This window comes from Xyrauchen texanus, chromosome 11 (genome assembly GCF_025860055.1).
Source record: "Xyrauchen texanus isolate HMW12.3.18 chromosome 11, RBS_HiC_50CHRs, whole genome shotgun sequence".
In the NCBI taxonomy this organism is placed as follows: Eukaryota; Metazoa; Chordata; class Actinopteri; order Cypriniformes; family Catostomidae; genus Xyrauchen; species Xyrauchen texanus.
The window spans coordinates 31,561,894-31,589,447 of record NC_068286.1 but is presented as its reverse complement, the minus strand read 5'-3'; the positions used below and the strand labels follow the sequence as shown (position 1 = coordinate 31,589,447).

General features: G+C 40.9%; 1 protein-coding gene across 2 annotated transcripts in view; it reads right to left on the bottom strand.

Annotated features, from left to right (window-relative positions):
- LOC127651443 (ras GTPase-activating protein 3-like) overlaps positions 1–27,554 on the bottom strand; it is a 102,565-nt gene that overhangs the window by 10,792 nt on the left and 64,219 nt on the right. Inside the window, exons 10-23 of one of the 2 annotated variants that reach the window (XM_052137266.1) lie at positions 26,190–26,346; positions 25,965–26,113; positions 25,605–25,719; positions 25,424–25,498; positions 24,281–24,404; positions 19,798–19,904; positions 19,595–19,672; positions 19,438–19,515; positions 18,024–18,097; positions 15,863–15,981; positions 13,999–14,081; positions 9,597–9,805; positions 9,127–9,230; positions 6,995–7,178 (exon numbers count right to left, since the gene is read on the bottom strand). In XM_052137266.1, coding sequence (XP_051993226.1) covers positions 6,995–7,178; positions 9,127–9,230; positions 9,597–9,805; positions 13,999–14,081; positions 15,863–15,981; positions 18,024–18,097; positions 19,438–19,515; positions 19,595–19,672; positions 19,798–19,904; positions 24,281–24,404; positions 25,424–25,498; positions 25,605–25,719; positions 25,965–26,113; positions 26,190–26,346 — 1,656 coding nt within the window. The remainder of the gene's footprint in view (positions 1–6,994; positions 7,179–9,126; positions 9,231–9,596; positions 9,806–13,998; positions 14,082–15,862; positions 15,982–18,023; positions 18,098–19,437; positions 19,516–19,594; positions 19,673–19,797; positions 19,905–24,280; positions 24,405–25,423; positions 25,499–25,604; positions 25,720–25,964; positions 26,114–26,189; positions 26,347–27,554) is intronic. The other variant, XM_052137267.1, reaches the window with a different exon arrangement.

Below are 27,554 nucleotides of genomic sequence, written 5' to 3'. Positions count from 1 at the left end.
ACTTGTTATAATCGATTATGAATATTTGGATCAGTTAATCGGGTTAACTTGATGTAGCTACATTAACATTACAACCAAATACTCGGTTCATCCGTGAACACTCAATATTGGTTATTCATTAATTAATTAATAGAAAGGTACATTTCTGGGGCATGGGAAATGTCTTTCTTACTAAGTATTAAGAGCAAGTAGTCAAAATCTATGATTAGTGACTTTAGATATGAGCTTGAGACACAGACAACTTTACATGTGACATGAACAAGACTTTATTAACTAGACTAAACATTTAAACTACTCTAACATACATATACATACATTCATACAGTTTACCAAGGGAAAGAGGGCTGAAACAGAATACAGGAAGGCAAGAAGTTATAGCATTGTTTGAAGTTCAGCAGATCAACAGCCTGAGCAAACCATCATATTAGTTCTGACACGCCCTTTTTAGAAAGGGGTTAAGGATACTTAATGTATCAAATAATGAGACTAAGTTTGATACTTGCATGTCCCATTTGAATTAAACTGTCCTGATGCAATTTGTTGAGGCTCCAGTTGATCTTTGATGATGTTGTCTTGATATCTTTGGTGAATGGAAAGACAAGGCCGTACGTAGCCTGGCACATGCTTGGGAGTCCTTGGGGCCTTTAGTTTGGCATCATTCAGCGAGAGAGTGAGAGAGCACAAGGCTCAGAGAACCAGAAAGGCAGGAAGCCAGAGGAGCATAACAGAGCGAAGAGATAAGAGTTGGTAAGAGATTAGAGGATGAGAGGAAGTGGGCGCAGCAATTTTATACCCTCGGGAAACAGGTCCCACCTCTCATTGGCTCGACCAATAAGAAGGGTTTGAGTTCTAGGCGGGAATTTGGTTTATTGCTCTTTGTTGTAAAATTGCCCATTGCATGTGCAAGAAAGAAAATAGGAAATATACTTTTAATACTAATATGTTGTTGTTATCGACATATCATGTACACAGTCATTTCAATCTTCAAAATACCAAGTTATAGAGACCAAATATGCCACACATATGATTTTGGTTAACCATAGTATGCAAAGTCTGAAACATTAACCCATTAGTTTGCAAGAAAACATAGATCAAGCACATTTAAGGGAAAATGTGAGATGGCACATTAGATACATGTCAATATTTATCACATAGATATATAGAATATATATATAGGATTAACAGGGTTCATTTCTCTTTCTCAGTAAGAGAATGAAGGGAGAGTCAGCACTTCTCTGAACATTCCTTTGGAGGTCAGTAAAGGCCTCCATTACTCTGGGCATGAGAGAGTTCCTTTGTCAAAGCTCATTTGCATGTTTATGACAGTAAGAGATTTTGGGCTGAATGACTCAAAAGATAGTAAAACATCGCGTAATATCATTCTACAGAGATCTTATATTCGAATTCAGCTCGGACAAATCGTAAGGTTTAATTTGATACCAAGAAAGGTATATTTAGTACACTTAATAAGGGAATATACACTGAGGCTATTAAATATGAGGCCTCAGATTTTAAAACACACAACGAAACAGTTCTAACGAGTTTGATATACCTCAGAAATACACAACATACAGGGATTACACGTATTTCATTAGCAATATGCAGTTCTGTGTTTAACTGAAAAACACACACACACACACATTTTTACGTTCAAAGTTTCCCCTTCCTGTCCACACGATAAGCACGTGGTGAGCATCGCGGATGTCACATGCGGTTCTCTGTCAATAGTTCATTGTCTCTTTGTCAATACATTTATTGTGCTTGTGGAGGCTGGTTGAGCTATTTCAGTAATTAGGGGGGTTTTTAACAGTAAGTTCTTGTTTGTTCGGGAATCTGTTAAGGCACTGATCCTCCGCCATACCTTAAACTCCCCTCGACTACTCTCCCGGATTTGCCCCCTTTACTCTCTTTGATTCCCCGGCTTTTGACCCTACGCTTCCCTCGACAACTCTTCACTGGATTTGCCCGTTTGTACTTTTGCCTGCTTTTATTGTTAACAATAAAAGCAGTTTTTGACTTACATTGTGACTGTCTCATCTTGTGTGTGTGTGTGTGTGTGGGTTACAGAATAACCAACCTCACCGAAGACAGTCAATGCATCACGCGGAGAATTCGCCCAGCTCACTAGAGCGGATGTTTTCAGCGCACTCTGCCACAGGATCTACCGGTGGGAGTCATGATCGCGCGCTCACAGCCCAGGGACAGCAGGTACGTGCGATTTTTGATTTTTGTCACCCTGCTTCACCTGTGTCTGCCCCTGAGCCCGTTTATGCTTCCCATGCATTTTTGAGCGCCGTGAACTCTCCACCCCCGGAGAGGTTTTTTGGCTCTTCGGACGCTGACCAAGGGGTTTTTATGCGAGGCAGCGGTTGTGTAACTCATAACCCCGCCCTCGACATTAAGGAGCCAGCGGTCCGACTCTTGGTGTTGCGTCAGGGGAGTCAACCCTTGGAGGTTTTTGTTATGGATTTTTGTGCCCTGGCGTACCAGGTGAATTTTGATGAGGTGGCTCTGAAAGACATTTTTCAATGTGGTCGCTGCTCTCTCAACCTGGCTCAGTTTATTGACCTCGCCCTACTGTACGCTGGTTCCTCGTTTACTGTGGGGGAGGCAGAAACTGAACCAGCGTTCCATACCACGGCCCCCGTCTTGAAGCCTACCACGGCCCCCGTCTCGAAGCCTACCACGGCCCTAGCCCCGAAGCCTGACACGGCCCTAGCCCCGAAGCCTTACATGGCCCTAGCCCCGAAGCCTTACACGGCCCTTGTCCCGAAGCCTGTCACGGCCCTAGTCCCGAAGCCTGTCACGGCCCCAGTCCTGAAGCCTTACACGGCCCCAGTCCCGAAGCCTTACACGGCCCCAGTCCCGAAGCCTGACACGGCCCCAGTCCCGAGGCCTGTCACGGCCCCAGTCCCGAAGCCTGTCACGGCCCCATTCCCGAAGCCTGTCACGGCCCCAGTCTCGAAGCCTGGCACGGCCAGCGAGTCAGCGCCCAAGCCTGGCACGGCCAGCGAGTCAACGCCCATGCCTGCCACGGCCAGAGAGTCAGCGCCCGTAGCCTCGACCGTCCCCATGGCCACGTCCCCTGTTGGCCGAGGACGCAAGAGAAGGAAGAGGGCCCCTTCTCCCCAGTCTCGTCTTGTGCTCAAGACCACAGAGGTTCCCTCAGAGTCTTCCACAGCTCTACCGACCTCTGCTCCGCCCTCAGAGTCTTCCACGGCTCTGCCGGGTTCTGCTCCGCCCTCAGAGTCTTCCACGGCTCTGCCGGGTTCTGCTCCGCCCCCAGAGTCTTCCACGGCTCTGCCGGGTTCTGCTCCGCCCCCAGAGTCTTCCACGGCTCTGCCGGGTTCTGCTCCGCCCCCAGAGTCTTCCACGGCTCTGCCGGGTTCTGCTCCGCCCCAGAGTCTTCCACGGCTCTGCCGGGTTCTGCTCCGCCCCAGAGTCTTCCACGGCTCTGCCGGGTTCTGCTCCGCTCTCAGAGTCTTCCACGGCTCTGCCAGCCTCTGCTCCGCTCTCAGAGTCTTCCACGGCTCTGCCAGCCTCTGCTCGCCCCTCAGAGCCCTCGCGGCCTCCGCCTCTCGAGTCTCCCAAGGCTCCTCCTCCCAAGCCTCCCAGGGCTCCTCTCAAGCCTCCCAGGGCTCTTCCTCTCGAGCCTCCTAAGGCTTCTCCTCCCGAGTCTTTCAAGGCTCCTCCTCCCAAGCCTCCCAGGGCTCCTCTTCTCGAGCCTTCCAAGGCTCCTCCTCCCAAGCCTCCCAGGGCTCCTCCTCCCAATCCTCCCAGGGCTCCTCCTCTCGAGCCTATCAGGGCTTCTCCTCTCGAGTCTTTCAGGGCTCCCCCTCCCAAGCCTATCAGGGCTTCTCCTCTCGAGTCTTTCATGGCTCCACCCCTCAAGCCTCTCACGGCTTCGCCTCTCGAGTCTCTCAGGGCTCCTCCCCCTCTCAAGCCTCTCAGGGCTTCCCCTCTCGAGTCTCTCAGGGCTCCTCCTCCCCTCAAGTCTCTCAGGGCTTCTCCTCTCGAGTCTTTCAGGGCTCCACCCCTAAAGCCTCTCACGGCTTCCCCTCTCGAGTCTTTCAGGGCTCCTCCTCCTCTCAAGCCTCTCAGGGCTCCCCCTCTCGAGTCTCTCAGGGCTCCTCCCCCTCTCAAGCCTCTCAGGGCTTCCCCTCTCGAGTCTTTCAGGGCTCCTCCTCCCCTCGAGCCTCTCAGGGCTCCGTCCCTCGAGTCTTTCATGGCTCCACCCCTCAAGCCTCTCACGGCTTCGCCTCTCGAGTCTCTCAGGGCTCCTCCCCCTCTCAAGCCTCTCAGGGCTTCCCCTCTTGAGTCTTTCAGGGCTCCTCCTCCCCTCGAGCCTCTCAGGGCTCCTCCGCCCCTCGAGTCTTTCATGGCCCCACCCCTCAAGCCTCTCACGGCTTCGTCTCTCGAGTCTCTCAGGGCTCCTCCTCCTCTCGAGCCTCTCAGGGCTCCGCCCCCCAAGTCTCTCGAGCTTTCTATGGCTCCGCCTCTCGAGCCTCCTACGGCTCCGCCTCTCGGGCCTCCTACGGCTCTACCCCCCGAGACTACAGAGCCTGCCAGGTCGTCGCCTCGGGGACCTCCCACGGCGCCACCTCCCTTGGCTCCACCTCCAGAGCCTTCCAGGCCTACCTCGCTAGAGCCTCCCATGGCGCCACCATCATTGGCTCCACCTCCTGAGCCTTCCAGGCCTTCGCCCCTAAAGCCTCCTTCGGCTCCACCTCCAGAGCCTTCCAGGCCTCCACCTCCAGAGCCTTCCAGACCTACCCCCCTAAAGCCTCCCTTGGCTGCACCTCCAGAGCCTTCCAGGCCTTCGCTCCTAAAGCCTCCTTCGGCTCCACCTCCAGAGCCTTCCAGGCCTTCGCCCCTAAAGCCTCCTTCGGCTCCACCTCCAGAGCCTTCCAGAACCCCACCTCCAGAGCCGCCTACAGTGCAGCCTCTGATGGCACCGCCTTTCACGGCTCAGTCCGGACTTCCTGACCCCCTTCCTGTTCCGTGGCCTCCTCCCAGGTCCCCTAGTTCCGTCCCTGTCCGGTGGTCACCTTCCAGACCCCCGGACCCAGTCCCTGTCCTCCAGTCGCCTTCCAGACCCCCTGACCCTGTCTCTGCCCTACGGCTGCCCCCTAGATCTCCCAACCACCCGCCTGTCCGCTATGTTCCCCCAGACCTTGCCTTGATACTGCCCATTGACCCCATGGACTGTCTCATTTCCCTCTGTGCCCCTTGGACTGCCCTCAATTTTGTTTGTGTGTTTTGTGGGTTGTCTGTTCAGGGTTTTTTGTTTGTTGGGTTCATCCAGCACCACTTCCTCGCAACCGAGCGGCCGTCAGGAGCCGTCTGTTTTAGAGGGGAGTACTGTCACGAACCCCGCTCCTCGCTCCGCCCCTCGAGCTTCCACTGCTCGCTCGAGCTTCCACGCGTTCCACCTCGAGCTTGCACGCTCGTTTTGCTCCCTCGAGCTTCCACGCTCGTTTTGCTCCTACTGAGCTCTCATGCTCGTAGCAGGTCTCCCTCCTCGGGCTCACATGCCCGCTCCCAATGGCCAGAACATTATGACCACCTGCACTCGTCTCTATCACCCCTTTATTCGTTTCACCTGCACTCGTCTCATCACCTTTCATTGTTTACACCTGCACCTTCCCCTATAAATACCACAGCACATCCGTTTCACGGGTGTTGGTTATTGTATTTAGTTTCCCGTGTCTTTGCCCCCGCTAGTCTCGTCTAGTTTTGATCTCCTCTTGAACTCCTCTTGATTACCCCCTTAGCTTGCCAGCTCCTCGTTCCCCTAGTACCCCTGTCTACTCCCTTTGTTAGTTTACCCGCCTCTCGATCCTGTTTACCCCGGCTTTGACCCTCGCTCCCCTCGACTACTCTCCCGGATTTGCCCCCTTTACTCTCTTTGATTCCCCGGCTTTTGACCCTACGCTTCCCTCGACAACTCTTCACTGGATTTGCCCGTTTGTACTTTTGCCTGCTTTTATTGTTAACAATAAAAGCAGTTTTTGACTTACATTGTGACTGTCTCATCTTGTGTGTGTGTGTGCGGGTTACAAATAGTTTGTTTTAGTGTTGTAACTTTCTATGGGTTCTCGTTTTGTCATTGTAACCATATTCTTAGTTTTTAAAATAACATTTAAGACTTTTTAAGATCTGAACAAATAAAAGCAATACTGTATGTATTTATTTACTTACATTAAATTACATTTGCAGATTAATAATCACATTAGGCCATTATATTATGTTTTCTGTCTATCTGTCCCCAAATTTAAGACCTCTTAAAATGATAATTAAGACTTTTTATACACCATTTAAGACATCTGACACTTTTAATGGCCTTCAATTTTGAAAACTGAATTTAAGACATTTTAAAGACTTTTTAAGGACCTGCAGGAACCCTGAATATTTATTGTGAAATGTACTTTACAAATATATTTGGTTTCTCTTGAGGTTTATAAATCTAACATAACTCTAATAGTGGGCAGAATATACATATACAGTCAACTTCATACAAAGTAAATATTTTCCAGATAATATTTGAACAATTTCTTTGCTTTAGTCCAATGACAATATAAAAGCCATTTGTTTAGTTTAGGTTATACATTATTGACCTTTAGGGAAATCTTTCTTGGACTCAGGAGCTGCAGTAATACAAAAGAACATACAAACAAACAATACATGAAAAAGTAAAAAAAAAAAAAAAAAAAGTGCAACTTTTATATTTTAAGAAGGGGATTCTTTGCAAAGGGATGATTATATCTGAGGGTCCTTGGCCTCAAATCGTTTGAAATCCCACACAATAAAAAAGCAGTAGAAAGTAAGACTTTCAACTTGTGTGGAAATACACAATTTGTGTTTTGGGAGCGACATGAGAGTGAGTAAATGATGACAGGAACTAAATAAAAAAAAAAAAAACACTAGCTACTTATCTCCATCCTAAGAGATGATTAGTTCATGATTAGTAGATTACTGGTTAAATCGTACTCACTGGCTGCCATACTTGGTTTTCCGGAATTTGTCTCGTTTGTACTGCGTGTGCTGCTGTTCCAGCGTCTGTACGGCTGAGATGATGAGTCTCAGAGTTTTATATGTCTCCTGAGGATCATCGATGACAAATGTGGAGTATTCCTCCTGCTCAGGGCCATCATACACAGATCTACTGCCACACGCCTCTGAAACACACAGAGAGAGACATTACAAGACTGCAGTATCACCGGGTCTGACAGTTTAGAAAGAATCACATTAGAATCAAGCTATAACATGTTTAGTTAACCGTCTTGTGCTTCTCGTTGACCTTCTATGTTTATCTAGTTCTTTAACTGTTGTGTTTTTGTCATTGTGGAGGCAGAAAATCTTCAGCAGTCCATCTGTCTGTGTTAACATCTATGTAGAGCGGAGGAGGGCGGGGCCGGGCTGGAACGATGCACACCCGGACCCAAATCAGCCTGATGGGGCGCGCAAGGGATAAAGGTGGCCGGAGACAACAGTTCAAGAGAGAGAGAATTACAGGCAGCTGCCCTGTGTGTGTGGTTATATTTGTGTGTTTTTGGTTAAATTGATCATTAGATGTTATTTATATTGTCAAGCCGGTTCTCGCATCCTCATTTCCCTTTAACTGTGTTACACTGGTGCCTTGCATCCGTCTGCTGGCGGGTCATCCCCATCAGGCTGATTGGGGACCAGGCATGTGTCATTCCAGACCAGCCCCACCCTCCTCCGCTCTACAATCTATTTATTTCCTGTGTACTTCTTTATGAACATCAGCTTTCTTTGTTTTCTTCTGCTGTCTATCTTGCTCAAGCAGTTCTGGAATTTGGCAAATAAAAACAGCCATTTAGAAACTAAGAAAGGAGCCAATGGCTCTATTGTCTTTTGTTGTTGTTGTTGGAGCCCTTCATGTTTGTGATCTCTGGAATAGACAGTCATTTCTTTCACAATAAACTTCAGTGTATTTGGGCAGTGGTGGATCTGATGTTCTACACGCTCCAATGATGGCATCACAGAATTATTGCATCGCATGTCGAATTATCCAACAACTTACCGCATGGAGTCCTAGTTTGAATGATGCTGCATCCACAACACTAAATGTTAGTGTAAGTTGCATATTCAAAAAGGTTCTAGGGCTGGGTGATAGGAAGATCTTATCGGATATCGACGATATCTTATAAAGATTCTGATGCCAATTGCTACAGACGATTATTGACAATATCGAGAACTGGCAAAAGCAGGGATCTGGGAAGTCGGCAAATATTTTAAACAGTGGCCAGGGTGTGAGACTAGCACCTACCAAATGTGACGAGGCTGAATCCATTTCGGAAGCTCCTCGTCCAAATGTATTTCATGTGCAAGTAATTTCGCTCATCTACCTGCAACAGGTAGGCAACCTGTAAGAGGTCTTAGAATGACACACTCTATTATATTTTTAAGAACAGACAAAAGAAAAGCTGTCAATGCTCGTTTCTGATTCGCTGTTAGTTCTGAGGCGTGCAGCACGTGCATGTCTTGTGGGAAATACGCATGTACTGTACGTGTGCAGCGCGAGCATGTCTTGTGGAACTAAGCTGTGAGTTTGTCAATGACAAGTGGTTTGCGTGACGGCAAATGGTGCTGTTGGAGACGAGGAGGTGGTTAAATAAGATTTTTTTATCAATTCATTATTTTAATTGTATTTTTCTTTTAGTTCAAAGTGCAATTTGAATTTAGAAATGTCTTGTGCTTATTTTTTACGTGTTTCAATAAATAAATGTAATTTCTAAATCAAAATCAATAAAGAAAATAATTCACCGACCCTCGGCAGGGGGGTTGACGATACAATTGTATACCGCAATATTTTTTAAGGTGACTATTGATATAAAAAAAAGTTTCATATCACCCAGCTCTAAAAAGTACACCTTTTTGGTTTAAGAGTGCACCTTTATATATTAAGTATAATTTGACAGTGACAGTGTAGTAACACACTTATGTATTGAGTGATGCATCTCAGAGACCCTCCCGTCGAAATATGAAGCGATGTCTCCAGCCTGTCCACTTCATTTCACCTGAGATGGCTCTTAATACCAGGTGTAAACAGAGCCTGAATGACATTAATATAATGCTGCTGGTGCACTCTCTCTCACTCACCCTGCATCTTCACTAATTTAGACATGTAAGTGCTGTAGAGCGAGTAGATTCGCTCAGTCTCTCTGTCTCCGTCCACGTCCAGCTGAATGTTTGCAGGAAGACCACTACGTGAGAGAGAGAGACAAACACAATGTCAACACTGACAACCAAACTCAACATTTTATGCAATCCTTTTGGAAGAAATTAATGGTAAAAATACTTGAAAGTAATTGGAAATTAATAAGTGAGATAAATAATTGAGTCCATTTTGATTTCATGTGGACTGTAAAAAGTCAAATATTGGACATCATATTTTTCCAGCATGTTTTAGGCCACATTTTCTGATACATTCAGGCCATTTACAGTATTTACCCCTGAAATGAAAGTGATTCATTTTAGGTAGTATAAGAAACTTATAAGCTGGAACATCAGTGTTGTTACTTAATAAAAATGAACGCTGTAAACAAGGTGTGTTGACTCTTGTGACTCACCCCGTGCAGGGCGTGCAGCCGGGCGCATTGTCTGCAGACAGTTTGCAGCAGAGCCAGTGGCCATTGAGGTACGCAGACGGGTGATACGTGCTCAGACGCTTACGGTTACACTGACTCACTTTAGTCAGAATATCGATCCAGTCACGCGCATCCACACAGTTATTGGCCTGGATGTAGAGCGCCCTTTCTGGCTGAATGACCTGGAACATCTGGAAGAACAAATAAAGTATATTCATAATACTAAACTGGTGAATCAATGCTTGTTTTCACAAATAATAACAAACATTTATTTTTAAGATTATGACTGCATTGTTTTTAAATTGGGATACTGGATTGGATCTGATATGTTAAAAAAACCTTTGTGGGGGGGGAAGAGTAAAGATGCTGACAACCACCCCTGGAGTCATGAGTTTGAATCCAGGGTGTGCTGAGTGACTCCAGCCAGGTTTCCTAAGCAATCAAATTGACCCAGTTGCTAGGGAGGGTAGATTCACATGCGGTAACCTACTCATGGTTGCTATAATGTGGTTCACTCTCAGTGGGGCTTGTGGTGAGTTGTGCATGGATGCCGCGGAGAATAGCGTGAAGCCTCCATACACGCTATGTCTCCACGGTAACACGCTCAACAAACCACGTGATAAGATGTGCGGATTGACGGTCTCAGACGTGGAGGCATCTGAGATTCGTCTTCTGCCACCTGGATTGAGGTGAGTCACTACACCACCACGAGAATTGGGCATTCAAATTGGGAAGAAAAAATGTTTTTTTTTTTTTGGACAATTTCATATACACAAATGCAAGCTTTTATTTATTTCAAATGATTGATGACACTCTGTGTTGTTCTTCCAACAAGGAAGCAATCAAAACAACTCTTTAACCCTTAAAGCTCAGATGGGACAGAGAGAAAAAATAATTATCAAAATATTAGTAACTAACTATAGTCTTGACCAGCACTAAATGGTTTTGTTTTACAGCTTAGAAGCTCTACTTTACATTGTATGTAGGCATTATTACCAAAACTGAACAAATGCTTCGAAATCTGCAGAAAAATCAAAAGTGTTCCGTTTTGATAATTTATTAATAATGTTGCACTGTACATACTATTGTAATTGGTAAAAACAACAAACTGATCACATAACCATGTGTCTTATGTTGTTGGAAAGCTCTCAAAGATAAGAATTCAATTTGTTTTCAATAGAAAAAATAGAATTCCATCCTATTTGTTTTACTCACAGAAAAAATATTGTGAGTAATAGCAAAGTATATATCTTTGACATACATTTGACATGTGAACAGGTGTTGCTTATGTGTCACATTTTCACTTATAACTTCATGAAAAATAAATGGAACACACAACACACAACAACATCATTACTTAGAGGAGCCGATTATCTTTCAAACAAGCCTAAACACAAGGTAATCGGATGCAAAGATCATTAGATCATTAACACAAGGCACAATGTACACAGCATCTGGCATCTTGCAATCTGGCTAAAAGCATTTTAGTTTTCTTGGATCAGATGATATCATTGGAAATGCTGTAACATCATGGAACCATTAACCAATCAGATTGGGTTCAGATCGAAGCAAAAATCATCCATATTTGGGCAGAGAGTAGACGTGGTTGGTGACTGTTATTATATATGGCCACTAGGAGATGGCGCCAAGTACATGAAATAGACTCAACGATTACTCAGATCTCATTATATCATAGCTGCATCTCATAAAATCATGTCTGCATGCTTTGAAAAGAGAAAGCAAAGCTTTAGTCATTGTTGTGTATGCATGTGTAATTAGAATTTATGTACAATTGTTATTTTTTTTTGGGAGAGGCTTTTCAACAATTGGAGATGTTTTTGTAATGCTATAAAATTTTATTGTTTTAATGAATCAACGCAATGTTTTACTCAGTTACAGGTAACATGATTGGGAACAAAACAAAAGCTGTTTTTCGGACCTTATTTAAACACTGAGGTACATAACGTCAAATCAGAAAAATAAGAAAAAAAGTATTTTTGTGATTTTTCAGCAGTTTCTTAGGCTGAGTGTCTCAGAATGTATCGTAATATATATCACTAAAACATTCAAAAAGTTATCATAAAATGTATACCAAACACTTGTTTTTTTGTTTGAAGAGTTATAAGCTTTTAATTTTGGGCATGCCACTGAAACAGGAATTCTTTAATAACATCTTCAGAGCTTTAAAGTTTATTTGAAAATAATTACTGACTCATTGGAAAGATAACTGTTCAAGAGTGTGTTATCTGAAGGTGTTTGTGTGTGCTATTTTGTGTGTTAAAAAAAAAGAAGAAAAAAAATATATATATATATATTATTATTATTATTGTTTTATATTGTAACTTTATTTATGTGCTGTATTCTTATTCATTTATGTTGTATTAGGCTGACTCTGTGCTGTACATCCCCTGTACTGTTTCTAAATTCAAAATAAAAGCATTAAAATACATCTAAACTGGTGCAACTAAAACTGCAACTATAAACACACTAAATCCAGCTTTCGGTTATCACTTCTATGTACTATTTTGATATATACACTCACCTAAAGGATTATTAGGAACACCATACTAATACTGTGTTTGACCCCCTTTCGCCTTCAGAACTGCCTTAATTCTACGTGGCATTGATTCAACAAGGTGCTGAAAGCATTCTTTAGAAATGTTGGCCCATATTGATAGGATAGCATCTTGCAGTTGATGGAGATTTGTGGGATGCACATCCAGGGCACGAAGCTCCCGTTCCACCACATCCCAAAGATGCTCTATTGGGTTGAGATCTGGTGACTGTGGGGGCCATTTTAGTACAGTGAACTCATTGTCATGTTCAAGAAACCAATTTGAAATGATTCAAGCTTTGTGACGTGGTGCATTATCCTGCTGGAAGTAGCCATCAGAGGATGGGTACATGGTGGCCATAAAGGGATGGACATGGTCAGAAACAATGCTCAGGTAGGCCGTGGCATTTAAACGATGCCCAATTGGCACTAAGGGGCCTAAAGTGTGCCAAGAAAACATCCCCCACACCATTACACCACCACCACCAGCCTGCACAGTGGTAACAAGGCATGATGGATCCATGTTCTCATTCTGTTTACGACAAATTCTGACTCTACCATCTGAATGTCTCAACAGATATCGAGACTCATCAGACCAGGCATCATTTTTCCAGTCTTCATCTGTCCAATTTTGGTGAGCTCTTGCAAATTGTAGCCTATTTGTAGTGGAGATGAGTGGTACCCGGTGGGGTCTTCTGCAGTTGTAGCCCATCCGCCTCAAGGTTGTGCGTGTTGTGGCTTCACAAATGCTTTGCTGCATACCTCGGTTGTAACGAGTGGTTATTTCAGGCAAAGTTGCTCTTCTATCAGCTTGAATCAGTCGGCCCATTCTCCTCTGACCTCTAGCATCAACAAGGCATTTTCGCCCACAGGACTGCCGCATACTGGATGTTTTTCCCTTTTCACACCATTCTTTGTAAACCCTAGAAATGGTTGTGCGTGAAAATCCCAGTAACTGAGCAGATTGTGAAATACTCAGGCCGGCCTGTCTGGCACCAACAACCATGCCACGCTCAAAATTGCTTAAATCACCTTTCTTTCCCATTCTGACATTCAGTTTGGAGTTCAGGAGATTGTCTTGACCAGGACCACACCCCTAAATGCATTGAAGCAACTGCCATGTGATTGGTTGATTAGATAATTGCATTAATGAGAAATTGAACAGGTGTTCCTAATAATCCTTTAGGTGAGTGTATATACTGTATATTTACTATTTCTGACATGACAACACAGTGCTTATTGACTTTAAACTTTTTGAAATGGTAACACTCACATAATGGACAATATTCATATGCTGCCTACTATTATTACTACTATAATGCCTACTAAGTATTCAGTTTAATTGCATGTCTAACAGTTAACATTTCATAAACATTTCAAAACAGTTGTATACTACTTTTTTGTCACATGACCTCATTGTGTTAATGTTTATTCTCAGAAATAAAAATGGTCAGTATGCCTTTTAGTCCAGTTTTGTGTAAAATGTATTTTGATCAAATAATAAGTCAAGAAAGTGATGTTAAAAATCACGGCTGATATTCCTTCATATTCATTTTACACAGGAACATCATATTGAACACATTGCATTTTTTGACACTGTATTCCATGCATTCCATAAAGATAATGTGCATTTGTGCTCAGTAAACATTATACATACTTGTGAAATAGTGTGGAAGTGGTGTGCTTTTATTCAAACTAATTGGCTAACTTCGGAATAGCATACTACTATACTACTCATACTATTTCTGCCATATGAAGGATATAAAAGTGAAGGTACTATAGTTGTACGCTATTCCAAACATAGCAAAAAGTTGTGTGCGTTTCCCTTACATTCTTCATTTTGAAAGACTCTTCTTCTAGTCTCTCTACAGCCAGGATGTTCTCTATAGGGATGCTGCACAATGCGCCCTCTCCTGGACACACGCAATAAACAACAGCCACATAGAAGTTAATAAACATGTCAACAACGTCATAAATACTGGAGGACACCAAACACACTTTCAGGACATTCACTACAAGATGGACAAATATATGAGTAAAGAGAAACTTTGTCAAGTGCAGACACGGTAATTATTAACGTGTCTGTAGTGTTCTCAAAAACATTTGGAAATTTTGTTTGCAAAGGTTTTGTATGCGCAGCACTATGATTTTAATAATGTTATGTGTTGTATAATCTAGTAATGTTTGTTCATGTTAATAAAAGTGATAAAGTTATCTAAATTGTTTATAGTAAATAAATATACGTAGATTCTTTTCAAATTATCAACAAAACTTGTTTTAAAAGGCCTGTATGATTTAGTCTGGTATGTAACAGGTTGATGAATACACATCCTCACACTTTTAATCCCTGAGGAAAAAAAACTACCATCAGACATGCAATATGGGTCTTTTCTGCTTAAACACATACACAACATTTGGCATATTCAATATTCAATACACACACAGTTGATTTAGATTGCTTAAAGCATTCAAAATAAATGCAAAGTAGAGGACAACCGATAGTTGATTTTGCAGATACCGATAACTAAGGTGGTGGAATCGGCCGATAATATTTTTTAAATCAATCTATATAATAATAAAAAGTAACTTATTCTTTCCTTACTATGAAGGGCAAAGACATTGAGGCTGCAAAATGAATACAATCCCAAAAGCAGTTTATTTTCCAAACCAAAATCCCAATAATAACCAGAGAAATTCAGATTTGGTGCACAACGTAGGACTTTTTACTTTAAAAAAGCTTGAAATAAACTGGGGACTCTTATTTTGAAATGACAGAGATTTGGCTCTGTTACAATGCTCTACATGTGAGTATTTACCAAATGAAGCTATAGCCTATAGATTCACCAGATAAAGAGGTTCTTATGTATATATTTCACCAGATGTGATTTATTGATAAGAACAAAAATAATAATAATAATAAAATAGAGGAAAAATAAAATAGAGGAAAATCTGCATCTAAGCATATATTTTTTCTGATTAAAGATAGTTCCAAAAAGCAACAATTGGTACCGATTAATCGTAAAACCGATATATTGGTATGCAATGCAAAGACACATTTTAGAAGTAGTATGTTATTTTTATTTGAATATTTGCACGATTCCTTCATGAAATGTGCAAATCTCCCAACAGCAGACACGATAACAATGACGGTGATCTGTGAAATATCATTATTTATGTAAAATACTGAGTTTGCACTGATCCCGATGAAAATCTAAAGAATCCCATATCTCCAAGGATCTTTTGGAAATGGGGTGTTTCAACCCCTAAAACAGCACGTTTCAGCTCAATTTGAAAGCAGTGCCCATTGACAGTATTTTTCTACGTGACGCCACTGAGCGTTTTTTTGTACAGTACAACTTAATCTTTAGCATTCAACTGATGTGTGCTCACATGTGTGTGTACATTAGTGTATGAACACTTGAGTGCATCAAGTTCCAAACAAAAGAGAAAATAATCAAATGAGGTGATTCTTTTGTAAAGGATTAGATGTGTGATATATATAAAACATTTTTGGTTTTGAATTTCCAGCAAAAATAGCTCTACGGTGAAATGTGTGTAAGATATCATGTGATGTAGTCACACTGAAAACACACTGATACAGAACACTTCATTAGTTCACATATAAACATACAGACAGAACTGATGATACAAAAACAGACATCTGGCACACCTGTAGTGAGAGTATGGGACAAACCTTTTGCGTTACCTTTGGTTTTATGGTAGGTAAACTCATGGTTAGTGAGACGAAACCATCTCTTCTTAAAGTTCTTCAGACCAAAACGCTTTCGTCCTTGAGCTCGTTTGATCATGAACCTGAGAAAAAAAGAGCAAAACCTCAGAGCTGCTCCTGTTAAAGACTAACTTAAACTCCCTCTAGTCTAAATCGTACACTAACTGCATTTTGTCCCAGCTAATATTATTAATCAACTCGTTTTGATGTCGTAACTTCATCAACATTGTTAAAAAGTATTCAACCTTCATGCGATGTTCGGGTCATTCTGACCCATTTAAGAAACATTAAAAAACTAAACTTAATCTTCTGTTTGATAAAAATGCCTTGGATTCTCGACATCCTTGAAGACATTAATAAGAAAATAAAAAAATGATGGTACTTTTTGTATATATGCAATGGCAGGTTGTTTTGGGTGGCTGCTAGGGCATGGTTACTAGCTGTTTACTTACCGTCCATACTTCTAGTTAAAAGAGATCATTTGCAAGATCCCAAGATATATGTAAGGACCTTTTCAATAGAAGTCTATGGGAGTTTTAGCTAATGTTTCCTCTGCTAAGCAGATGCTTATATTCTCAATTAAAAATGATTTAGCATAAAAACCATGATTCTGTATTTGTTTTAAACAGATACAATTTGAAAGTACTCTAATTATATATTTATATTTCTTCCTCAAAATGAAGGGTTTACTGTATATCTACTGTAAAAGAAAAACCTGTCAATGTTCATGTTTATGATCAAACAGGAGGTGTCCTATACTGTACATCAAGTGGACTCTACCGTGTCTTTCTTGAGCTGAACAAAATGGTTGCTTGGAGTTCTCTTCAAAACAGAAGGGCTAAACCGAATTATTTCACCAGAAACATCCTTCTATGTCCAGGATTAGATAATGTTTTGGATCCTTTTGAAAATCTTCAAACTTTTGATGACATATTGTATATTTCCAGAGGAGTCTGAGACTCAAATTCTTCCAAGATCAAATGATCTGAGCTAAACTATCCACATAAATTTTAAAGCTCTACACCGTATGTCACCATCTGGCTCATTTGTGTTTTTTCTCTCTTAAAAGGAATAGTTAGATCTCGCATCATTTACTCTAGGTCCATACAATGCAAGTGAATGGTGGCCAGAACTTTGAAGCACCAAAAAGCACATAAATGCAGCATAATAGTAATCCATTAGACTCCAGTGGTTGAATCCATATCTTCAGAAGTGATATGATAAGTGTGGGTGAGAAACAAAAAATGTCATATTAAAAGATCAATATTTCATGTTGCTTTATCTACTGGAGTCTGATGGATTACTTTAATGCTGACTTTATATGCTTTTTGGACTTATAAAGTTCTGGTCACCATTCACTTGCATTGTATGGACCTACAGAGCTGAGATATTCTTATAAAAATCTTTGTTTGTGTTCTGCAGAAGAAAGAAAATCATACACATCTGGGATGTCATGAGGGTGAGCAACTGATAAAATAATTTTCATTTACAAGTATTCCTTTAAGGAAAATGTGAAACATTTGAGACAAAGTTGATCATTTAAATAAGATTAGTCTTCTGAGTGATGAAAGAGTCTCATCTGAGCAATAAAAAATTCCTCTGTATTTGTATACACCAGCATTATATCGGCAATCAGTAACACTGCTCTAAAATTTTAAGCATTTGCCATTAAAAAACCCACATCGGTCGACCGCTAGAGAGGGTGTTTGACAGCAGTGTGTTACAGGTTGTGACAGTTTCTCTGCTCACTAACAGGGAAGGGAAGTAGGAGCACTACAAGGTCACAGACAAACGACATGGAAGAACAAAGACAAACGCTTCATTCTGTCTGTGTGTATTAATATTCTTGTATCGCATTTTCATATTAATTGATCACAAATACTGGGAGTGTATAAAGAGGGCAAGGAGGTCATATTGAGGGTCAAATGTCACAATGGCACCAAACACAAGTGTGTCTTACCTGCCAGACCTTTTTGCATCAAATCTCTTAATAACAAGTTTAACGCTCCTGCGTCCAGCAGAGAAATACAAAAACACACACACATGCTGAAGAGTCTGAACGCAAACACACTAATAAACATGCCATGACATCGAGCGGCATGCATCAAGGAAGTGAGTCTCTCACCCCTCCTTCAGCATGATGGAAGTCTCGATTCTCCTCTCGTCCCAACGACCCGAAGATGAAATCAGATCCAGAAACTGAAATACACAGAACATCAGACCAATAAATAATATTTGCGTTGATATTTTGTAGTATAATGCAATCACATGACATTTTTAAGTGTGACTTAAACAAATACTTTTTAGGGCCATTGTAGAATAATTAATGAAAAATACATCTACAGATACACACAGACATATATTTGGATTAATAAATGATAAAAACAACAGATATACAGGTGAAACTTGAAAAATTAGAATATCGTGCAGAAGTTCATTAATTTCAGTAATTCAACTTAAAAGGTGAAACTAATATATTATATAGACTCATTACAAGCAAAGTAAGATATTTCAAGCCTTTATTTGATATAATTTTTATTGTTATGGCTTACAGCTTATGAAAACCCCAAATTCAGAATCTCTGCACGATATTCTAATTTTTCGAGTTTCACCTGTATATATATAAAATGGTAACACTTAACAATAAGTTTGTATTCATTAACATTAGTTAACTATTAAGTTTTTAGTGAACCAATAGTGAAAAATACTTATACAGCATTTATTAATCTTGGTTAATGTTCATTTCTACATATACTAATGCATTTTTACATATTTAAAGTTGTATATGTTGACATTAGGTCATGTTGTATGAACCAACATGAACAAACAATGTATTAGTATTTTGATAGATTAACATTAGCAAAGATTAACAAATGCTTTGAAAAATCATTGTTCATTTGAACATAACCTTATTGTAAAGTGCTACCAATAAAATGAACAAAGTTCAGCCATGCAACTCTAAGTGGTGCAAGCTGAAAAGGTTCTTTGATCTTGTAATCTGTTAGCAATCAACTCGCTCACATGCGAGATGTCACGCCAATCGGCTCACATGGTGTAAGCTGATTGGTCCTTTGATCGGGTAGCCAATCAACTTGAGTCTCTCTCATTGTCTAACATTTAAATTGCTCAGTTTTGCAGATAAGCTGGTTTCACTGCAGCAGGCAATGATAGTTCTTTTTTCTGAAACCCACTGCTACATGGGGATTGTTTGTAGTATATTTTTGTGCAGCAGCATGTCCTAAATGCTCGATTGATTAAGTCTTACATTTTGTCTATATGTGCAGCAGCAGCAGCTTGTCCACATGCTTTACTCATATTTTCTAGCAGTATTTATTCTAGCATATTTTCTAGCAGCATAGTGTATTTTCTCAAATTCTCCATACTTGCTCTGCAGCAGCAGCAGCAGCAGATCTAGTCTGCCAAGACCAATATCCTTTCAATATGTCATACCCACAGTACCATGTTTAATCTTCCCAAGAGTTGTCACGACTGAACTATTTATAAAGATTAATGGAAATCAAAAAAAAAAAAAAACTCACATTTTTCACAGCATCTGCATATTTTTGTTCATTGAAGTAATCGTAGAATGCAGCCATGTATGATTCTTTGAAATTGGCCTTTCAGAGAGAAAGAGAAACGTGATTAGTATCATTGTGGTTTTAATAGCAGAGAGAAACCTGTGAAATACAGACTTACAGATTTGGATTTGGCGAGGCTTCCCAGAGTCTGGATGGTTTTGGAAATGAGCGTGAGGGTTCGTGATGTGCATGGATCCTTTATGAAGACAATAAGAGTATAGAACCGTTCAAAACATTTCTGACTAATCAGAACAAAGCTTTAGATGAACATGACAAAGATAGAACCGAGCATTTTAGTGTGTGAGGAGGATTTACACACACCGGGTGATGCGGTCTAAGGTGGAACAGATTTGGTGACAAGATAGCAGGTGCAAAGAAACGCAGGAAGATGAAACTACTGACAGCTGTGTACCGCACGTCTGGATCATCTGCAACAACACACACAGCACAAACATCATCATCATATGGTATTACTTCATTCCTCATAATGAAATGTGTTATCAATCATTAATCATTCATGAGGAATCAAGCATTTCATTCTTTCTGCAGTATTCATCAGTGACCTGTAGGTGGCGGAATGAACTTCAAGACACCATAAAGCAAGTTTTAAAACAGTGTAAAATACGTTATGTTGATAATCAACCTAGTTTGATATAATAAACTACTATAACAACATTTTTGCAAACTGACTTTTATGTGCAATGTTTTACATTTCGCAGCAGTTTCCTGGTGAAATTAACACTGGAAGCACTAGTCAAGTCAAGTCAATTTTATTTGTATAGCGCCTTTCACAACACAGATCGTTTCAAAACGTGTGCTTTACAGAAGATCAGGCATTAACCCTCTGGGGTCGATTAATTTTTTTGTCATTACAGCGGAAACAACATCAAATTCTCCGTCATTTTTGGGCATACAGATAAGTGTAAGACATCAATAGAGACTATATAGGGTCTACTTTTATTTGTGTACACTCACAATAACAACAAAACCTTGTGCTTTTGTAAAATAAAGAAAATAAAAAGGGTGAGCTGTAAGCAGTCTCTGTGTTTGCGAGCATATATCTGAAACACGTCACAAAAATGAACTGAAACTCTGCGAATACTTATCACACAAACATGAAACATATGTCTAAAGAAAGCTTAAGATTTCTAATTTTAAATAAAACAATTCAAATTTAAAACAAATATTCTCCTGCAATGCAATCTGTTTGAAACAAAGCTATGTACAGTTTTTACTTGGCTATTCATATCTGTAATGTGATCCCACCCACCAGCAGAGCACGCCATTCATATGGTATTGTGCTGAGACAATCAATGCAAATGGTAAATGCCCCAAACTGTGCCTTAAAAACAAAGTCATTCACTTTTCTGCGTGTTTGAAAGACAGCACGATGCACAAGTGAGAAAACTCCTGGATAGTGACGAAGAGTTACAATTTTCCTCAGAAGAAGAGCGGGACTCCGATGAACGTTTGTATTTTGAAGAGAGATTTGATCCAGCCGAGGATACAATTTCGGACGAGTAAGTAATTTAGTTTTCATTAGTTGACATGCTACGTTATATAAACATGTACATATTTTACTAGTGGGACTGTTTCCAGACTTGCCAGCCAGGATTCAGAGTATTGAAATTTGAAATATGTCCTAATAAGTGAGCTATGAAGTGAGCCGCTGTTGACTCGAGACCGGACGGAAGTCAACGAGCGTGCTGGGGGGCGGGTGGTTCGCGGGGACGTACCCGGTGAAATGGCGTCATCTACCATCCCCAAATCGCCTCCATCGCCAGCTGGGTCATCCTCAATCCCATGGAAAAAAGGAGCGATGCAGGGGGCGGCTGGAGTGGCATTCCTTCTGAGGAAGGAAACCGTAACGTTGCCATGGACATGTTCTCGCAGTGAGAACATGAGCATCCACAAACGCTGCCTCGGTGTGATCACTGCCCAGACACACGAGACAGCGCCTGTGGCCGTTAGGAGCGGAGAGCACTCTACCGCATCCAGGAACTACACAGGGGCAGAAGGGCATCTTTATAAAGACGCGTCCTGAAAAGGACGTTCAACGCCTCTTGTGTATTTGCTCTTTTAGAGAAAATAACTCTTTTAGAGAAATAACTCTTTTAACTGTGCTGTCGAAGCGCCCAGGGGCAAAGCTGCACTGGCGTGCAGAAAAGGAGAATGCTGCCAATATGCGCCATAGATCCAACAGCAATCGCACTCAGAGATGGGAGGAACAGTGTGTGACTGGCAGCTCGCTACATACACAACCGGTCGGCTCCGAAGAAAATTTCTGAATGAAACAGATGCATTTCCCTCCCTTTATACCCGTATGTCCGGGGGCGGGACATGCAAATTCTGTCTGCAAATTTCTCATTGGCCTATTCTCATAGATCAGAGATGCAAAAGGCTCTCAAGAGAGACCCCTAGTGTCACTTCTTCGACACGACGTTGAAGTGAGCGACAAACGGGAAACTCTATGCTACAAGATCCAGTTCTCAAAAGGCTTGTGGACAAATGTTTAGTATGTGTTATATGGCCTTATTTCAATGACTTAACCACGCATAAATGTTATTTTCTCAAAAATACAAACATGTACACACATGTTGCTCACATATTATTGTAGCCCAGTTTGTGCTGAATACAGTGTTATCAGACTTTAGCCATTAATGTGTTTTTAAGCAACTGAAAAAAGCACAAATGTCAAGGCATGTCAAAACTTCTCCAAGGCTCAAAACACCCTCAGACCCCAGAGGGTTAACAGAAGATAAAACTGTAATTAAATATCATTGTGTAATTAGATTGTTAATCGTATTTAAAAATAAGTAATTAAATTATTGTATTAATAACCCCAGTGAGCAAGCCGAAGACAACTGGAGTGGTGGTGGTGTAGTGGGCTAAAGCACATAACTGGTAATCAGAAGGTCGCTGGTTCGATCCCCACAGCCACCACCATTGTGTCCTTGAGCAAGGCACTTAACTCCAGGTTGCTCCAGGGGGATTGTCCTATTAAATAAGAGCACTGTAAGTCGCTTTGGATAAAAGCGTCTGCCAAATGCATAAATGTAAATGTAAACTGTGGCAAGGAACACAAAACTTCATAAGATGCTGGTTAATGGGAGAAAAATAACCTTGGAAGAAACCAGGCTCACTGTGGGGGCCAGTTCCCCTCTGACTAACATCATGAATATAATGTAAATATTACTTATGCAAGTCATGGTTTAAAATTATTATTTTTATAAAGTAAGTGTTAAGGGACAGTGTTTAACTCTTTCCCCGCCAAACATGGAATTTTCCGTGTTTTATGAAAAAACGCTTCCCCGCCAAACACGGAATTTTCCGGGTTTCCATGTTTTAGGTGTTATACGGTAAGGAAGACCCCTGCGCATGTTTTGAAAGAGTACGCAACTCTTTGATCAAAGAAACAGACTGCGATCGTCTCAAACATGAAGAAGTGGAGTATGAGAAGCTCAAAATATCAGACATAAACATGCCTTTTTCTCAGCTTTTTGTCTGAAATGTTGTTTTTTGACAAAACCTACCTCTGTTCAAGTCGCAATAAAAAAAGAACAAATGAAGATAAAATAAAATCGTTTTTTTTGCCTAAAAGCAGAGGCCCAGATCTTTATTTTGCTATATAGTATCTTCATATATTCATGGAAGAAAATATTCTGCGGGCCATTAAAGTTTAGCGAAAATCATCAAAAACCCTGGCGGTGGCTGGCAACTTTTTTTTAAAAACGCTGGCGGGGAAAGAGTTAAACATAGATTTTGTATGAGTACAAACAACTACAACAACTGTGTGTATTATTCACTTTCACATATATCACAACTACAATGGCTGATTATGATTTTATTAACACTTTTTTTATTACTATTACTCACCCCCGCTACGTTATGATATCAAACAGTTTTACTATAACATATCATTTGAAAATGATATATTTTAACAAGTATTACAGATCCACCTACATTTACACACTTACTCAAATGTGATTTGCTTACGTTGTAGCTCACCTGATAAAATGTTCGACTTTTAACTCAGAAGGCCGAGTTTCGAGACCAGCCAAGCATGCAAGCTGACGCGTGAGACGAAAGTGTCATATAAGTGACACAAAATGACGTGGTTGCTGAAGACAATTTTCTTTTCATGTCCTATTTGCTTTTAGGGCAATATTGGTTAGGTGTAAATGTTGATTTAAGGTAAGGTTGTCTTTTTTTTCACCTTTCATTTATTTTAATACACCATTGCTTACATTTAGGTTCAAGTTTTTGGTTAGGGAGGTAAAAAAACTTTGTCTGATTACGACAACTTTTCACTTGCTTTTGGTACCCCCCGCTGGACATTTTACATTAAAACTGCAGCCAAAAATGTAAAATAGCAAATTATTTCGATTTGCAAATATATTGCCAGGGTCACGTTATGTTTATGAGATTGGCATGAACATACATGAACATACATGTGAGAATTCTTGCATTTCTTGATGTGAAGTAGCGTTGCACATTTTATTTAAAGAAAGGGTATTGCAATTATTTTATATTTTTTATTCAAGAGGACTGAGATTTCAAAACAAGCAGTGTGAAAGGAAAGTGCGCTGAAATCTTATCACAGCTGAAGTGGATTTAAAAAAAACATTTATTCACTTTTAAATTCAGATAAAATGTGAATGCAAAGACAACTGGCTTCTTTATCGCTCAGTTCACTGTTGGCTCAAATGAAAATCTGAATGCTCTTATAGAGAAACAGGTTTCATTAACTATGCAGGAGTAATCTGAAGGTCACGTGTGTGTATGGTGGTGAGTGTGTGTTTACCTTTAAAACGGGATACCGCAGATTCTCGTAGCGAGAAGAAGATGTCACACATGACTGTGGGGCAAATGACACCTGAGCTGGTGATGACATTAAAGATACGATCAACGTATTGCCGCAAGTTTTCCTGAAGAGAAACACATGCAGTGTGGTTAGATGATATCAGATCAACACTGAAACACTCCAAAACATGTTACTAAAGACAAAAATGGAAAAAAGAATTTTTCAGTATCACTCACAGGAAAATGAATGGGAGAAATAGCAACACTCAATATGGTGGCTGTAGGAATGCAAATCCTGCCTTTCAGTTAAAAGAGCCAAAAGTATTTTAAGATAGAGGCACATTTCATTGCTGATTTGAAATACATCATTAAATAACGTAATTTCTTTTCATTTATTTATTTTCTCCCCAATCTGGAAAGCACAATTCCCAATGTGATCTAAGTCCTCGTGGTGGCATAGTGACTTGCCTCAATCCGAATCTCAGTTGCCTCCATGTCTGAGACCGTCAATCTGTGCATCTTATAACGTGGCTTGTTGAGCATGTTACAGCGGAGATGTAGAGCATTTAGAGGCCCACGCTATTCACGCACAACACACCACGTGCCCCACCGAGAGCGAGATCTACACATTATAGCGACCAGGAGGAGGTTACCCCATGTTACTCTACCCTCCCTAGCAAATGGGCCAATTTGGTTACTAAGGAGACCTGGCTGGAGTCACTCAGCACGCACTTAAACATTTTCTAAATTTGAATTAAATTTGAATTTTAAAGTCAGCTGAATTTTTATAGCGTTATTTCCTTGCTCCATAAGAGGGCGCATTGAATACATATAACCATACAGCACCATGTTATATTATTGCAAAGAACATTCCTGGCTGTTAAAAAAACATTAAATTTTAAACTTAAAATAAAAATTAATATTCTCACATTTTAAGTCAGAAGTAAAACAAGGGGGGAAACGCTTCAATAGGCAGTTCTGTGTCAACAGATCTTTTTTTAAAAGAAAAGGAGGGATGAGTCGAAATACATTTTTGTGGTAATCAACACTATGCTACAAATGCTGTCGACTGAGATAAACTTTTATTGAACCAACAATATTCTTTTAAGCAACAGCATTATTGCAACAGCACTGTGTGACTCACCCTGTTTGTGTCTAGATTTTCAGACTCTTTCAGTTTGACAGGGTCAATCTCACATGGTTTGTGATCAGTACAAATCTACAAAGACAAAATAGCGGCCGTATTAGCAGAAACACACTAAAAAAGAGAGTCCGAAGTTGAGAAACTAAAGAGGTGAGAAAGAAATGGAGCACTACAAACTCACTTCATCAATGATGGGTTTGAGCGTGACCTGCAGGTAATGCATCCCTGCTAGTTTCATGGTCTCATCGATGCATTTAGACGTGAGTGAGTTTCCACGAAAGATAGTGTTCGGATCCCTGTAGGAAACAAACAGCACGTGACACAGAGGAATGTCTCTAGGTTTATTTTGTCATGATGACCGACTGACTGCTCATGAACACTTGCATCCATGCTGGATGTTTAACCAGCCAGTCACTCTGGACAGACCACAAGTAAGCTATTAGCCCTAAAGCTAAATCTGACAAAAACTCCCTTTCTACTATGGTTAGTCGGTAGTTATTTTAATTAGCTTTAAAAAACAGTAATGTGTGCGTATGCTCACTGTGTGCGGTTGATCTCAGCGTGCGCAATAGCACTGAGAAAAGGGACGATTTTGCCATAGTGCAGGAAGAGTCGCACTAGAGGAACGGCCGCTTCATGTTTCTCTCGACACGCCTCACCCAAGATGTGCGCCGCCGATGCTGACACAGGCTGCAACACAAACACATGTTTGGTTACACAAATCAACAGGACTCTATCCATTATAGACATCTAACCACGCACACACCTTTACATGTGCAGAGTGCAGCAGAAGGTCTCTGAGTGGGTTATAATGCTCCGTAGAGAACACATGATCTTCAGTGTAAACGATGTTGAGTCTTAACGAGCCCAGCTCATCAGCTTTCACCGATTTATTCCCATTATCTCTAGGCTGCAGGAAGTACCTGAAACACAAAGAAGGACTGAGGAGCTGATACTCTCAAAACATGATTCATTTCTCAGGGCTCTTTTTGATTAATTTCTTATGACTTATGGGGTGACCTGATATGGCTTACTACAAAACATTGCATAGAAGATGCCTGGGCAGATTTACATTTGTATGTGAGGTACCAAACTTCTGAATTCTTATATGTAAGCGAATATACTCATTAGTGTACAAATGTCTGTAATTTTTACACAGTTATTTGTTTTAGTCATTGAAATTGTCCTTTAAATTTAGCCGACATTTTGTTGTCATATTTATTCATTTTAGCCTGTTTTAATTCTCCAAAATGGCATATAGTATGTGTTGATACTTAAAAATAAAGTTACTAAGCAACTTACTGTGCTGAAATAGATATGGCTCGAACAAAATATCACTATTATGAATTTGGTGAAAAAACGGGAAAACTGAAAAAGGCTCGATATATAGACTGAATTCGATTTATTAACATTAGTTAGCAACATTAGTTAACATGAACTAACAATAAACATGTCGTGATTGTATTTTTGTGATCGTGTTTTTGTTCATGTCTTTTACTTTAAATTAGTTCCATGCCATATTTGTTCCTGTTTCCTTGTCATGTGATGTGAGTGTTTCCCATGTTCTGTTTCGAAGTCAAGCCAAGTCAAGTCAAGTTTATGTTTTGTTTCATAGTCAAGCCAAGTCATGTCAAGTTAAGTTTAGTCAAGTCTAGTTCATGTTTATGTTTTGTGTTCACGTTTGGATTTATGTTTTGTAATACACCTTGTTAATAAACTGCACTTGGGATCATCGCACTTCATCATCATCTCTTCGTCTACCTGTTGCCAGCCTTGTTACAGAATATTCGACTGACCAAGATGAACCCAGCAGTCTTCGCCTACTCCAAGAAAATGTTTCCATTGAGGAATATGTGGAGAACTTTAACCAGTTCCCCCCAAGCCACTGGCTCGATCATCGCCCTCTGAGATATCCCAGACTTGGTGAACTTTTGAACATCTGACTGCGCCTAGACCCTCCGAGCCCTGGACTTTGCCTTGGCCTGTCGATCCCTCGACATCACCTCGGCTCCACGTTCCCTCAGCTCCACTGTGGTCCTTCAGCCTGTTGGCTTTACCGGGGTCCCTCGTCCCCCAGCTCCTCCTTGGTCTGTCAGTCATCTGGCTCCCCCTTGGCTCTATGATCCTCTGG